Genomic DNA, 15,989 nt, shown 5'->3' with positions numbered 1-15,989 from the left:
AGTTCATAACTTGTAGATGAACCCACATAGAAATGAACTTGGGTTGTTCACCATTTATGCAACCAACATCGATAAGCCTACAACCTGCCAAGGTAAGGACTTTCGAACTAAACTATTGATTGATGAACAGTTAATCGATATGTGTATTGACACGGCGGCAGATTGTTCGGTCATGAGCAAAGACCTGTACGAAACAAAGTTCCCACAGACACCATTGTTTGAGAGTAAGGTCAAGCTGAGAACCGACTCGGGCGAAGTTTTGGAGACATGCGGACAAATGAACTATAAAGTTCAGCATAATGGCAGTCAGTAACATTGCCCATCATAGTGGCCAGCTACAGAAATAAACCAACCCTCCTTGGAAAGGATTGGCTGAGTAGAATAGAGTTAGACTGGAAGAACATTTTCAGCGTCGATTTGTCCAAATCACGTCTTGAAATCGTCATAAGCAAACATGCAGAACTTTTTGCCGACAGTTACACGGAAATAACAGGGTACTCTGCACACATTCGACTTAAGCAAGATGTGAGGCCTGTGTATTGTCGACCAAGACCTGTACCATATGCATTAAAGCAACAAGTGGAGGAAGAATTTGACAGTTAGAGCAGAATGGAGTACTCGTGAAGACTGACCAGAGTAACTGGGCAACGCCAATTGTGGCCGTACCCAAGGCTGACAAAACTGTTAGACTATGCGGTAACTACAAAGTCACAATCGGCCAAGCCGATGACGACGAACAATATCCGTTACCAACCTCGCAAGATCTGTAAGCAGAACTCAGCGGTGCAAGAGTCTTCACTAAACTGGATTTGTCTCACGCTTACGCCCAACTCAATGTCGACAAGGAAAGTCAGCGGTACATGACTTTCAACACACATAAGGGCTAGTATTCATACACAAAGCTGCCTTATGGTGTGAAATACTCCCCGAAAATTTTTCAGTCTGTAATGGACAAAATGTTACAAGGCATTCCGCAATGTGTGTGCAACCAGGATGACCTACTGATATTCACAGAGGGCATGGTAGAACATCTGGAAATCCTCGAGCAAGTTCTCACACGACTGAACTGCCACAATGTTAAACTGCGACAAAGCAAAAGTGCATTTGTGCAGTCAGAGGTGGTCTACCTTGGACTCAAAGTAGATGCCAACGAACTTCGCCCTGTGAAGGCAAAAGCGGAAGCAATACTGAATGCTCCAAAACCCAACAGTGTGTCAGAGCTATGATCATTCCTTGGGATGGTGCAGTTCTATGCATGATTCCTTCCAGATTTAGCAACTTTAGCAACTGTGCTAAAGCCACTACTTCATCTGCTACAAAAAGATGTCAAATGGACGTGGGGAATGGAACAGCAACGATGACATCTGCAAGGAAAACTTGACGTGACAAACTCCTTGTTCACTACGATATGACACGCGAGATGAAACTTGCTTGTACTGCTACAAGTTATGGTGTAGGGGCAGTAATCCGAAGGGTTTCTACCGCTATATTAATAGCAAAAGGATAACAAGGGATAAAATTGGTCCATTAGAGAGTCAGAGTGGACAACTATCTGCAGAGCCAAAAGAGATGGGGGAGATATTGAACAGTTTATTTTCTTCGGTATTCACCAAGGAGAAGGATATTGAATTATGTGAGGTAAGGGAAACAAGTAGAGTAGCTATGGAAACTATGAGGATCAAAGAAGAGGAAGTACTGACACTTTTGAGAAATATAAAAAGTGGATATGTCTCCAGGTCCCGACAGGATATTCCCTAGGACATTGAGGGAAGTCAGTGTAGAAATAGCAGGGGCTATGGCAGAAATATTTCAAATGTCATTAGAAACGGGAATAGTGCCGGAGGATTGGCGTACTGCGCATGTTGTTCCATTGTTTAAAAAGGGGTCTAAGAGTAAACCTAGCAATTATAGACCTGTTAGTTTGACGTCAGTGGTGGGCAAATTAATGGAAAGAATACTTAGAGATAATATATATAAGCATCTGGATAAACAGGGTCTGATTAGGAACAGTCAACATGGATTTGTGCCTGGAAGGTCATGTTTAACTAATCTTCTTGAATTTTTTGAAGATGTTACTCGGGAAATTGATGAGGGTAAAGCAGTGGATGTTGTCTATATGGACTTCAGTAAGGCCTTTGACAAGGTTCCTCATGGACGGTTGGTTAAGAAGGTTCAATGGTTGGGTATTAATGGTGGAGTAGCAAGATGGATTCAACAGTGGCTGAATGGGAGATGCCAGAGAGTAATGGTGGATGGTTGTTTGTCAGGTTGGAGGCCAGTGACGAGTGGGGTGCCACAGGGATCTGTGTTGGGTCCACTGTTGTTTGTCATGTACATCAATGATCTGGATGATGGTGTGGTAAATTGGATTAATAAGTATGCAGATGATACTAAGATAGGTGGGGTTGCGGGTAATGAAGTAGAGTTTCAAAGTCTACAGAGAGATTTATGCCAGTTGGAAGAGTGGGCTGAAAGATGGCAGATGGAGTTTAATGCTGATAAGTGTGAGGTGCTACATCTTGGCAGGACAAATCAAAATAGGACGTACATGGTAAATGGTAGGGAATTGAAGAATGTAGGTGAACAGAGGGATCTGGGAATAACTGTGCACAGTTCCCCGAAAGTGGAATCTCATGTAGATAGGGTGGTAAAGAAAGCTTTTGGTGTGCTGGCCACCTTTATAAATCAGAGCATTGAGTATAGAAGTTGGGATGTAATGTTAAAATTGTACAAGGCATTGGTGAGGCCAATTCTGGAGTATGGTGTACAATTTTGGTCGCCTAATTATAGGAAGGATGTCAACAAAATAGAGAGAGTACAGAGGAGATTTACTAGAATGTTGCCTGGGTTTCAGCAACTAAGTTACAGAGAAAGGTTGAACAAGTTAGGGCTTTATTCTTTGGAGTGCAGAAGGTTAAGGGGGGACTTGATAGAGGTTTTTAAAATGATGAGAGGGATAGACAGAGTTGACGTGGAATAGCTTTTCCCACTGAGAGTAGGGAAGATTCAAACAAGGGGACATGACATGAGAATTAAGGGACTGAAGTTTAGGGGTAACATGAGGGGGAACTTCTTTACTCAGAGAGTGGTAGCTGTGTGGAATGAGCTTCCAGTGAAGGTGGTGGAGGCAGGTTCGTTTTTATCATTTAAAAATAAATTGGATAGTTATATGGATGGGAAGGGAATGGAGGGTTATGGTCTGAGCGCAGGTATATGGGACTAGGGGAGATTATGTGTTCGGCACGGACTAGAAGGGTCGAGATGGCCTGTTTCCGTGCTGTAATTGTTATATGGTTATATGGTAATCTCCCACGTAATGAATGAGGGACAGGAAAAGCCTATTGCTTTTGCATCCCGCACCCTATCACAAAGCAAACGCAATTATGCACAGATAGAACAGGAAGCACTCCGCATCATGTTTGGAAACAAGAAATTCCACCAGTTTCTTCTCGGCAGACCATTCAGCCTAGTGATTGATCACAAGCCACTACCAGTGATACTTGGTCCCGTCAGCTATACCTTCCACATAAGCATCAAGGATGCAGCGCTGGGCAATTTTGCTGTCCCAGTATGACTACAAGGTTGAATACAGAAGCTCCAAGTGCAACGCAGTTACAGATGCATTGTCCCTGTTGCCCCATGAGAACTCTGACGTGGGAAGTGAGAACTCAGTCTACATACTTCAATTTGTAGATGAAGACTTTCCAGTGACTGCAACAGAAATTGCAGCAAAAACAGAGAAAGATACTGTGCTGAAGAGGGTCTATGAACAGACATTGAACCGTTGGACTGAAATCGATAGTGAACTATCACAACCTATTGCACTTTAACTGTTTACTGATGTGTATATATACATATATACACACCAGACCAAGTTGGGTCTGCACCCCCAACGCAGCCGTTCCCTACCCATAGCCCCCACGGGAGACGTGGTCCTCCAACTCAAGCGGCTCAGGAATCAGCAGTGCGGCTGTTTTTAAATGGCGTCTTTGAGGCGAGATGTGGGCGCCATCAGCCGTTATGGTCGCTGGCCAGCTGGAGGCGGCAAAAATGAGTGAGTGGCGGGGGAGGGGGGGAGAGAAGGATTTTATTAAAAATGTGTACATAAACACGACAACATTTAATGAGGAGTGGATGCTTGGAATGAAAAGTGAAATCTCTACCGAAATGGAAAAAACTCGGCATTTCTGGGTCTGACGTTGGCGTAGCAACGAAACAAAGGCTGGCAGCCACAAGTCAGAAATACACACAGCTATATATATATATTCTATGGTATATGGCCACACTGATCTGATCTGTAGTTTAGACTACAATATCCTGTTGTGCTGCAGCAATGCAAAAATTTCATTGTCTTATCTGAGACACATGACAATAAACTCTCTTGACTTGACTTGGATTGAATTCAGTTCTGAACTCAGAGCTGAAGCCTTTCCATAATCGACACCATGAATTATCATGTGAGCAGGGATGCATTAAGTGGGGTTACAGAGTGGTTGTACCAGAGTCTTTGAGAAACAAAATTATGAATGAACTTCATGCTGAACATCCTGGCATAGTAAGCATGAAGTCAATTGCCAGAAGTTTTGTCTATTGGCCTGGTATTGACAGTGACATCGAGTCACTGGTGAGCAAATGTAGCTTCTGTCAAAATTGCCGGAGTAAACCACCAAAAACACCACTGCAACCCTGGTCATGGCCAAGTAGACCTTTCCAGAGAGTTCATGTAGATTTTAGTGAAAAGGGTAATGATCACTTTCTGGTACTAGTCGATAGTCATTCCAAATGGATTGAGGTTAAGCATATGGGGTCAAACACCACTGCTGAGTGTACCATAGATGAGTTGAGATCAATTTTTGCATGCCATTGTTTACAGGAAGAACTTGTTTCTGATTACGGGCCTCAGTTTTATTCAGAACGGTTCAAAGAGTTCATGCAGCGGAATGGTGTAAAACACACATTTGTTCCCCCATACCATCCAGCCTCCAATGGAGCAGCAGAAAGGTCAAAGATGCTCTCAAGAAACAGGTTTTGTAGGGTAGTTCAAAGCTCAGCATGAAACATCGTTTGGCTAATTTCTAGCTGAAGTACAGAACCACACAATAAACAACGGGTAACTCACCTGCATGAACTGTTGATGAAGAGAAGGCTAAGAATACACCCAAGTCTCGTCCAACCCAATTTGGCCTTGAGAGTTGAGCAAAAACAGTTAAGTCAAAAACGCCATTTTGATTCCCACAAAAAGAAGAGGAACTTCAAGCCAGATGAGCATGTTTATGTTCTCAGTCCTCCCAACGTCCAATCGAGACAAATGGAATGTTGGGAAAATAGTGGAAGCGTGTGGGACAAAAAGATACTTAGTTGAAGTTGGAGATACGATCAAAAGTGTTCATGTTGATAAAATGATTCCAGCCCAAGATGAACCAAAAACTGAGCACGAAATCCTAATCCCCGTGTTTTTATCTGAAAGTGAGTTGGAAGAGACCACTGCGATTGAACCACAAAGTTCAGTTGGTACAGACAAAGAAACAGATTCCTCTGGTCAAAGTCAGGTTACTAAAACAGAGCCAAACAAACCTGCAGTTGAGTCAACACCTAAACCTGTTACACTTGTTACTGTTAGACGATCAGGCAGGATCCGTAAACCAGTAGTCAGGTTAGGTTTGTAAGTTAAATAACTCACTGCACAAGTAAAACAAAAATGTGTAGATATGTAAAATACATGTATTATGTTATCATTTAGAATTTCATGAATACTGGTTTAAATTGAGTATCAGAATAACAAAATTGTAACTGAGTACTTAGATTTAATACTTAAAAAAAGGAGAGCAGTATCACGTATTCATGCATATTCATGGATATATTAATGAGTTGGTGTTCAATATTAGGGAATGTTGGGTAATAAATCTCTCTCTCGTGATCCAGGCAACCAGTGTGCAAGTTGTTATTCATTCTGCCGTCCAGAATATAACAGTCCAGGTCCATGTTCTGATCTTGACACCAGCGTACTGTGCTGGTGAGCACCGTTCGGTCCCTCTAAAATAAGTATGTTACTGGACTTATACAGGATTGTCTTTGTGTAACAATGGATAAAGAAACAAATGCAGATCATACTAGATGGAAAGGAGCACCACTGTGGCAGGTGAAGCAGCGAGAAAGCAATTAGTGGGGAAGCAAGTGGAGCAATGGAAAAAGTGGCATTTGCAATTTTAGACATGATTAGAAATACCGACCACTGTGCCTCATACAAATGGCTCTTGGGCGAGGGTTCAATTGCAAGTCTGACCCAGCCGGCAAAGAATTGTGCGTCACTGCTCCACATAGAGCCAGCACCGAGTCGGTGGGTCATGTGGCTTCCTTCTGTAGCATTAGGTTCCTTCCATTATGAGGAAGATTTAATATGAAATGTTGCTGGAGTTCACGCATGTATTAAGACCAGAGTAGAATATGGACACCTCTGTCGAACTGCTTCATCAAAGACAGCTCCCATCCTGCGTTTGGACTGTTCGACCTGCTGCCCTCTGGAAGGCGCTATAGGTGCATCAAATCCAGGACAAACAGACTCAGGAATAGTTGCTTTCCGAGAATTATATCTACTATAAATTCAAATTCACACATGCACTGACTACACCGCCCAACATGGACTTCCATCTATATATATGTATGTAGCGCCGCAGAATTTGTGCACCTATTTCCCCCCCCCCCCCCCCCCCCCCCCCCCCCCCCCCCCCCACCCCCCCCCCCCCCCCCCCCCCCCCCTTCTGTTGTTTTTTTTTTTTTCTGTTTCTTGTTTTTTGTGCTAAATTGTATGTATGCTCTGAGTACGAGCAGCTTTCAGTTTCACTGTACATGTATAGTGACAATAAATGGCATATCTGCTGGAAATTCTGGAAAGACTTGAAGTCGTAGTCACACAGTGTGGAAACAGGTCCTTCAGCCCAACCTGTGCACGCCGACCTACATGCCCTATCTAAACTAGTTCCACCTGCCTGCTTTGGCCTGTATCCCTCTAAATCTACCCAATCCATTACTTGTCTAAACGTTTCTTAAATATTATAATAGTACCTGCCCCAACTACCTCTTCCAGCATCGCGTTCCATACGCCCACCACCTATGTCCTCTGGTTCTCGATTCCTTTACTCTGGACAAAAGACACCCTGTGTTTACCCAATCTATTCCACTCATGATTTTGGACACTTGGTAAAATGTTTGAAAATTATTGTAAGAATACCTTGAAATTATGTACTCCACAGAGGAAATGAGTCAGGCTGAGCAGAAGCAAACGCATTAAAATATATATTCTATAAAAATCTTCGCTATTAATACAATTGTGAAATCATAAGAGTCTTTCTGGCATGTCTACTATAAAGGTATTACAATAATATCCGTAAAGATTTAGTTGCACAAACGGAAAACCTTGTAAAGTTTGGCCTAGAGTGCAAGATTCCCAGGAGTTCTTTGTGAATGCCTCATTCGGAAATTGGATGGTGCCTTTGTGAAAATTTAAGGTGGAAAAGGGCACCAGTACAATAGAACCAAAGCATTCCACTCTGCTGCAACACAAGACTATTTTCTTTCCAGCTGCATTGCAAATGTAACAGACAGAAATATACAGGTTTCAATGAATAAGGAGGCCACTTGACCCATTGAGTCCTTACTGGATCCATGCAAGGCCATTACATCCAGTCTCACTCCTCTGTTCTCTCCCCATAGTCCTGAAGATTATTTCCTTTCTAGTCCCTAACCACTCATTGTGCAAAGAACATTTTTCCTCATGTCACTTTCGGTTCTATGCCCCACTGTCCCTGACGCCTCCACACATGAGAACAATTCCTCTATCTATCGCCTGAACCCTTCATGATTTTAAATTCCTTTCTCAGATTTCCTCAAAAGCCCCTCTGTTCCCAAGAGACCAACCCAAGCTTTTTTCCCCCTTTAATGTTTTTTTCTACAATGCTTTCCACATTTTGACTGCTTCGCTTTGATATCTCAAGGTATGCCTAGTTTGAAGACGTTTTCCTCCTCTCGCTGACGGGAGTTTTCCGAGACCCTCTCTTTGTTCCCTCTCCGTGGACCCTGAAGAAGGGTTCCAACTTGAAACATGGCCTATCCATGTTTTCCAAGAATGCTGCCTGACCCAGCACATTTTGACCTTTTTTTTCTGCTTGTCAATTTCCAAAGCATTGAAGTGGTTTTCCAGTTTCCAACTGAAATTATGTTATAACCAATTAGGCCCAAATGCAAATATTGTTCCCTAATTCATCAATCGCATTATATGCAAACTGCGTTGTGGAAACATGCAGTGTGGCAGAACTGCCTGCATGTTAAACTGTATTTTCTCCTCCATCTTACAAGATGCTAAGGGGTACAGACCAGCCTCGATCTAATTAAATACTAAAACTGGACCCGCATGCTCAATGGAGTAGAAAATGCTCAATGGCCTATTTTCCTTCCTATATATTCATTTGTTATTCACAAAATGAACTGTGATATCATCCCAAATTATGCAACAGTCAGCCAACAGTTGAAATGCCAGCATCAATTTCTCAAAGTTGTTGCTTGAAGTTCCACATTGCCAACAAATCATAACTGGGATTCCATCATATTCACCCTGTGATATGGTTGCTTGCTGCCTCACCACTCTTTTGTGCTGAAAAAATTAAGACACTTGAACAAATTCTTATCCACCATACCAAATGTTATACATGCCAACGGATTGAAAAGAAAAACAACTGCACACAATGGATTTTTCTATCAACATGGTTTGGTTTGGGAATGAAGATATTTTTGGTTACCCTCATGCACATAACAAGTGTAAAGTAGCCCAACAGCATTTGCTTTTTAACCTGTACATGGCGTCCTTCTATTTGCTTTATACCTGGGGGACATTAGGATGGGTACACGGATAGAAAAAGCTTAGAAAAGATAGAGAAAAGAAAAAGGAGGATATGGGCCAAACATATAGGTGGCCTCGTATAAATGAGGCTTCATGGTCAGCATGGGCAAGTTGGGCCAAAGGGTCTGTTTCTGCACTGTAAGACTCAAAGAACACATCTGAACAATTAGAAAGTATAATGTATACCTAATAAATTTAATTAAAACACAATTAATATATAATTACTTTAAATTTACTGTTGGACTCTAATTATCAGATCATGGTAGTAAATCCCATCCATTATTATTATTAAATTAAGTTAAATTTTAATAACTAAGTTATTCCAATAGTTTCTTTTATATTTCTATGATAGATTCATGCCAGGAAGAATTTTTACATTTTCCCTCTGAAGCTTTGTTTTAAAAACTATACAAAACATACTGAATTTTACATGCAATCATTTTAAGATGGAATCTTGGGAAAATAAATTCTCCCAATGTAATAATTAGTTATTAAAATGATCTGACCTTGTGTTGGGCAGCATCCAAAATAAACTCGGCTCTGACACCATTATTTTCTGGACTTCGGTAATCGAACAGGGAATTGGTGAGGTATGTTAATCCTTTGCTGTTCAGACTTTCACCGCAACTGAAGAAACAGGTTTCCTTTTCAAAATAAAATTGTTAGATTTAAAACTGCAATCATAAATCATTTCGTTGCATAAATCTGATAAACCTGTAAGTAATCTTGCGTTCATTTGAATTATTTAATTAAATAAGTTTTTATTTTCAGTACTTCAGTATTTCCTCATTGACAAAAGGCCACATCATGAACGTCCTCTTTTTAAGGTTAATTGACCCCAACAAAAACATTTTTCAATGTCCATGATGTACTTAAATGAAGTTGTCAATGCTACACATGCATAATTAAAATAATTCACCAAAACAAAAACATTGGAACCTCATCTCTGATAACCACAAGTGAACCTGGCCACAATTTACAGTGAATTAACTGCAAATTTAGGATTGCTTCAGGAGCTATTGGTCATAGTGATACAGCACAGATACAGGCCCTTCGGCCCAACTCATCAATGCCAACTAAGATGTCCCGTCTAAGTTGGTCCCATTTGCCCACATTCCTCTCAACGTTTCCTATCCATGTACCAGTTCAAGAGTTTTTTAAAGATTGTTATTGCACCTGCCATAACTACCTTCTCTGGCAGCTCATTCAATATACCCACCACACTCCGAGTCAAAACGTTGTCTCTCGGATATTATTGAATCTTGCCCCTCTCATCTTAAACTATATCTTCTATTTCTTGACTCACCTAACATGGGTAAAAGGCTACACCTTCATCCTATTTAATCCCCTCATCATTTTATACACCTCCATAAGATCACCTCTCAGTCTCCTACGCCCCAAGGAATAAAGTCGTAGCCTGCCCAACCTTTTCCTGTAGCTTAGACCCTCGAGTCCTGATAACATCCTCGTAAATGCAGGGCGGCACAGTGGCACAGCAGTATTGTTGCCTTATAGCACCAAATACACGGGTTCGATCCTGACTACGGGTGCTGTCTGTACGAAGTTTGTACGTTCTCCCTGTGACTGCGTGGGTTTTCTCCGGGTGCTCCAAAGACATGCAAGTGTGTAGGTTAATTAGCTTCTGTAAATTGCCCCATGTGTTCAGTTTAGTTTAGAGATATGGCGTGGAAATAGGCCCTTCCGCCCACCGAGTCCACGCCCAGCGATCCCTGCACACTAACCTACACACTAGGGACAATTTACAATTATACCAAGCCAATTACCATACAAACCCGTATGTCCACGCAGGTCACGGAGAGAACAGCCAAATTCCATACAGACAGCACCTGTAATCTGGATCAACCTCGAGTCTCTGGCGCAATAAGGCAGCAATTCTACCTCTGCGCCACCGTGCCGTGGGTAAGACAGAATTCGTGTACGAGTGATCGTTGGTCGGCGTGGACTTGGTGGATCTTAGGGCCTGCTTCCACAATGTATCTCTAAACTAAACTAGTATTGGAAACCCTAAAGTCTGAAGTCCAAATTTACTCTGCACTCTTTACAGCTTAATGAGAATCTTAATGAGGACCAAAACTGAACACTATTGGGGTGAAAGTTTGCAGAACTTTCATTGCCAAGTGCTGAAGTCCAGGAATAACAGAAATAACACCGTCAGGTAGTGTTGCGCCCATTATTGCACCCCACGTGGTCTCCATATGTCCAGCAGAAGGATGGATTCTATAGCGACATTCTGGCAAATTACCTAAATGATTGTACGCTGAGTTACTACACCTGGCAAAGGTTCAGAGAAATCTGATTTTACAGGACATGCTGAGCCTCCGGGTTAGGAGGCAAAGGGGTGCACCAGCAAAAAGTGAATGGGTGACTGATGGACTTGGTGGGCCATGCCGTGTTTGTCAATTCAGTTCAATATTTACAGCATTTTCTGTTTTATTTCAAGTTATTAGCTAATTGATGCTCTGTTTCATATTCATTCTCGGAGCAGAATTAGGTCATTCAGCCATCAAGTCTACTTCACCGTTCAATCATGGCTGATCTATCTTTCCCTCTCAAATCCATTCTCCTACCTTTCCAGCATCTTCCCTTTCTCAATTTTTAATTCCCAATTACCTCTTCAATTGTTGATTTTCACTGGGTGAGGTCTGATGCAAAGTACTTTATCTCCATGAGTAAATGTTGATCTTGCCTCTATACACATCCACAGGGTACTTATGGCTTTCCTTTTCCTTTCTGCCAATCTTTTATCATGACCTCTCTTTGCCTTCCATTTTAATTTTCTTTAATGAGCCTGATTTTCACTCCTGCCAACATCCAAGCATCTGCCGGCTTTTCCTGCTCTACCTTCCTCTCTTCCATGGAGCTGTGACTTCAATTTTCCAATCTTTCTCCTTGTTGGGAACATACCTAGGCTGCAGCTGAAAATTTCCTACTTGACCAGCCTCCTATAATTTAAGTACATATTTGCTTCCTGGACTTGATTTCCAATTTACCAGAGCAGTTCTCATTCCTTGAATGATCCCTCTCAAATTTACTATTTTCACCTTCATGATCTATATCCATTTCCATTGCTATTTTAACTCAATCATACGATCAATTTCCTGCATGGACCCCCACTGACACTTGTCCCGCTTGATCTGGCTCATTTCCCAGAACCAAGTCCAGCAATGCTGCCTTCGTTGTTGAGTCGGAAACATAACATTAAAGAAAGTTCTCTGGAACAAACTTCAGAAACTCCTATCCCTCTTTGCCCATTACATAATTGCTATTCTGGTCTTGATTTTGATAAATGATGTTCCCCATTATTGCTACCCCATCTGTACAGTTTGTCTATAAATTTGCTCCTCATAGTCCTTCCCATTAAAAGGAAGCCTGGAGAATATCCCAGTAATTGAACCTCCACTGTTTTATAATTCAAATCCCCTCAGAAAGAGGATTGCTTTTTGTTTTTACTGTACCTGGTAGGATAACCAACAATACAATTTTCAGAGGAAAATAAATTGTGGGAAAGGATAAAGTATTGGGAATTGAATAGAAAGGACATCCTGCCAAGTTACCAACTGCTGTGGTCTGAAACCACATTTTTTGGCAAACCTCCAAATCCAGGAACAGTTTCTTCCTAACTGAACAGTCCTCGCATCAGCTAGAATGCAGTCCTGACCTCACATCTACCTAATTGGAGACCTTTTAACTATCTTTAATCAGACTTTATTAGACTTCATATTCTCCATGGCAAGATGGCACTGAAGCCAAGTGACTCTTTGCATGCTGGTCCCAGAAGAGAATCGCCAATCATTCATTACAATCGCTCCTCTTTTAAATCTTTATTTTTCTACACTGTGGGCGGCCCGATTGTAATCATGAAAAGTGTCTTCGCTGACTTGATAGCATGCAACAAAAAACCTTTTCACTGTAACTCGGTATACGTGACACTAATAAACTAAATGAAACTAAATAGGTAATAAAGTCAAAACTGATTACAAATAGTTCAAAATCAATAGATTTAATTTATGTTTTTTTCTTTAAAAATTAACTTGTAATCCCCTGAACTTTTTAAGTGAGAGTTTTTATTGCAATGAAATTAACCTATTAAGTTACACTGCTGTAGGCTACATGCTTAAATGAAACACTGGTGAGTGTGGGGGGGAAGAAGGCAGTAGTGGGGGAGTATTTATAAGTGGTGGTACTGTTTATTGACCATCATGGTTGATGTTATATTGCCATGAGAAAACGCAAAATGCCTAAGCACCTAATTAATTTGACGGAACTTTAAAAAGGACAAGTTCTTTTGAACGTCCATGGATCTACGAATAAAACTAAATTGCATGCTGTTATTTAATATCCAGTTATACCTTGTTAAATCGAGAGCCAAACCTTCAATTTCCTGCAGGAGACATATAAGTGAATAGCAAACAGATTCCCCAAGGTATCTTCTTCCAAAAACTGCCCGAATATTTTGTCCTGCTCTGCACTGAATTATTTACACAACGCCAGCTATAACTGGTAGAAGGGGACTACTGCGGGTGCTGGAAATATGAAATTAAAACAGAAACTCCTGTAATCAATCAGCATGGTTTCTCCAGTTACAGAAGCTGCCTGACCTGCTGAGCATTTCCTGCATTTTCAATTTTAATATTGACTAACAAAGTTGGCCACAATGACTCCAAGGCATCTGTGAAGATGAAGACATATGTTTCCGTACCAAAGCAGCTATAAACTGGATTCTCGACAACACAATGTTTTGTTGCTCATGATTAACAGTAACACATTTATTTCCTTGTGATAACGAAGGAGGCCATTTGGTCTATCAAATCAATACAACTCTGACATCCATATAATTCCCCCAATAATTTTCCCTTCAATGTAATCTTCCCATATGATGACCAACAACCTCCGGATTCTACCCCAATGTGTACACATGAGCCAATCTACAGTGGTCAACTAACCTACAACCACCACATATTTGGGAAATGGGAGGAAACTAGAGCATTCGTAGGAATCCCACAAGGTCCCACAAACTCCACACAAACAGCATCAGAGATCAGGATCGAACCCAGGTCTCTATGGCTGTGAGGCAGCAGCTCCAGGTTATGAATCAGGAGAGCATCTGTTTAAGGTCAGGGCTACCCATTCAGCCACGGTTGCATCCTCCCCCAACCCAAGCTGACCAGACTCATGTACCCTTCTATTTCATTATGTTTCTACTTATCCTATTCAATCTATAGTTTTATAAATTTGTTTTTACTTTAAAATGGACAATTAAGGATGGCCATTAAATGTTGGCTCGACTCATGAAACCTACATCCCTTCATTGAATATAAATTATTACCTTGGTAACTTTTTGTCTGCACGGCGGATGACACAAAGCTGGGTGACAGTGTGAGCTGTGAAGAGGATGTTAGGAGGTTGCAGAGTGACCTGGACATTTTGAGTGAGTGGGCAGATGCGTGGCAGATGCAGTATAATATAGATAAATGTGAGGTTATCCTCTTCGGCGGCAAAAAAAAGGAGGCAGATTATTATCTCAATGGGGTTAGGTTAGGTAAGGGGGAGGTGCAGCGAGGCCTGGGCGTCCTTGTACACCGGTCACTGAAAATTGGCGTGCAGGTACAGCAGGCAGTCAAGAAAGCTAATAGGGCTCTGGTGAGTCACATCTGGAGTATTGTGTACCGTTTTGGTCTCCTAATTTGAGGAAGGACATCCTTGTGATTGAGGCAGTGCAGCGTAGGTTCACAAGATTGATCCCTGGGATGGCGGGACTGTCATATGAGGAAAGATTGAAAAGACTAGGCTTGTATTCACTGGAGTTTAGAAGGATGAGGGGGATCTTGTAGAAACATATAAAATTATAAAAGGACTGGACAAGCTAGATTCAGGAAAAATGTTCCCAATGTTGGGCGAGTCCAGAACCAGGGGCCACAGTCTTAGAATAAAGGGGAGGCCATTTAGGACTGAGGTGAGAAAAAACGTTTTCACCCAGAGAGTTGTGAATTTATGGAATTCCCTGCCACAGAGGGCAGTGGAGGCCAAGTCACTGGATGGATTTAAGAGAGAGTTAGATAGAGCTCTAGGGGCTTGTGGAGTCAAGGGATATGGGGAGAAGGCAGGCACGGGTAATTGATTGGGGACGATCAGCCATGAAGGGCCGAATGGCCTCCTCCTGCACCTATTTTCTATGTTTCTATCCCTCAATTCCCTCTACCTCGCCCCCAGCTTGAGAGCGGTCCTGACCTCTCATCTTCTTCATTGGAGACCTTTGAACTATCTTTAATTGGACTTTATCTTGCATTACATGATGTACCCTTTATTTGTACACTTGCCTTTTTCTCCAGAGATGCTGCCTGACCCGCTGAGTTGCTCCAGCACTTTGTGTCTATCTTTGGTATAAACCAACATCTGCAGTTCCCTTCTACACATCTGTACACGGCATCTATACACTGTGGATGGCTTGATTGTATTCATTTTGTTTGACTGGATAGCTTGTAAGAAAAAGCTTTTACTGTACCTCAGTATACGTGACAATAAACTAACCTAACTAACTAACTCTCTCCGACCGAAAAGACACTTGTTTTTTAAATTTTCCAGTTGTGATGAAAAGTTGACCTGAAAGTTTCATGCTGTTTCTGTTCCTGCACTCCTTGACACGGTGAGTTATTCCAGAATTTTGTTTTTGCTTTGTCAAAGTCCTTCTTTTGACTTGACCCAAACTCTCTATCTCATCTCCTCTCAAACCCTCTGCATGCTAACACAATCTATGAGGTACAATGGAGACACAAGGATCTGCAGATGCTGGAGTCTGGAGCACAACACAAAGTGCTGAAGTAACTCAGCGGATCAGGCAGCGCCTGGCGAGGGAATGGGCAGGCGTTTCAGACTGGAGTCAGAAAAAGGATCCCGACCTAAAACGTCTTCTGCCCATTCCCTCCACAGATACTGCTTGACCCGCTGAGTTCCTCCAGCGGTGTGAGTTTTTGCTCAGAAAATGAGGTATATCTTCAGCTCTCTCACTTTATTTCCACGGTATTGTTGATTATCTCAACTTCCCTTCCTTACCACCACATAAGCAGACAGTGTTCAC

At 41.8% G+C, this 15,989-nt stretch overlaps 1 protein-coding gene across 6 annotated transcripts in view; it reads right to left on the bottom strand.

Annotated features, from left to right (window-relative positions):
- The window catches only part of LOC129696443 (intermembrane lipid transfer protein VPS13B-like), an 811,841-nt gene that overhangs the window by 666,569 nt on the left and 129,283 nt on the right, over positions 1–15,989 (bottom strand). For all 6 annotated transcript variants that reach the window (XM_055634334.1, XM_055634333.1, XM_055634338.1 and 3 more), the window contains exon 11: positions 9,400–9,537. In XM_055634334.1, the coding sequence (XP_055490309.1) occupies positions 9,400–9,537 (138 nt within the window). The remainder of the gene's footprint in view (positions 1–9,399; positions 9,538–15,989) is intronic.

Source organism: Leucoraja erinacea, chromosome 4, assembly GCF_028641065.1.
Source record: "Leucoraja erinacea ecotype New England chromosome 4, Leri_hhj_1, whole genome shotgun sequence".
Lineage (NCBI taxonomy): Eukaryota > Metazoa > Chordata > Chondrichthyes > Rajiformes > Rajidae > Leucoraja > Leucoraja erinaceus.
The sequence above is the reverse complement of the archived record's forward strand: the minus strand, read 5'-3'. Positions and strand labels throughout refer to the sequence as shown.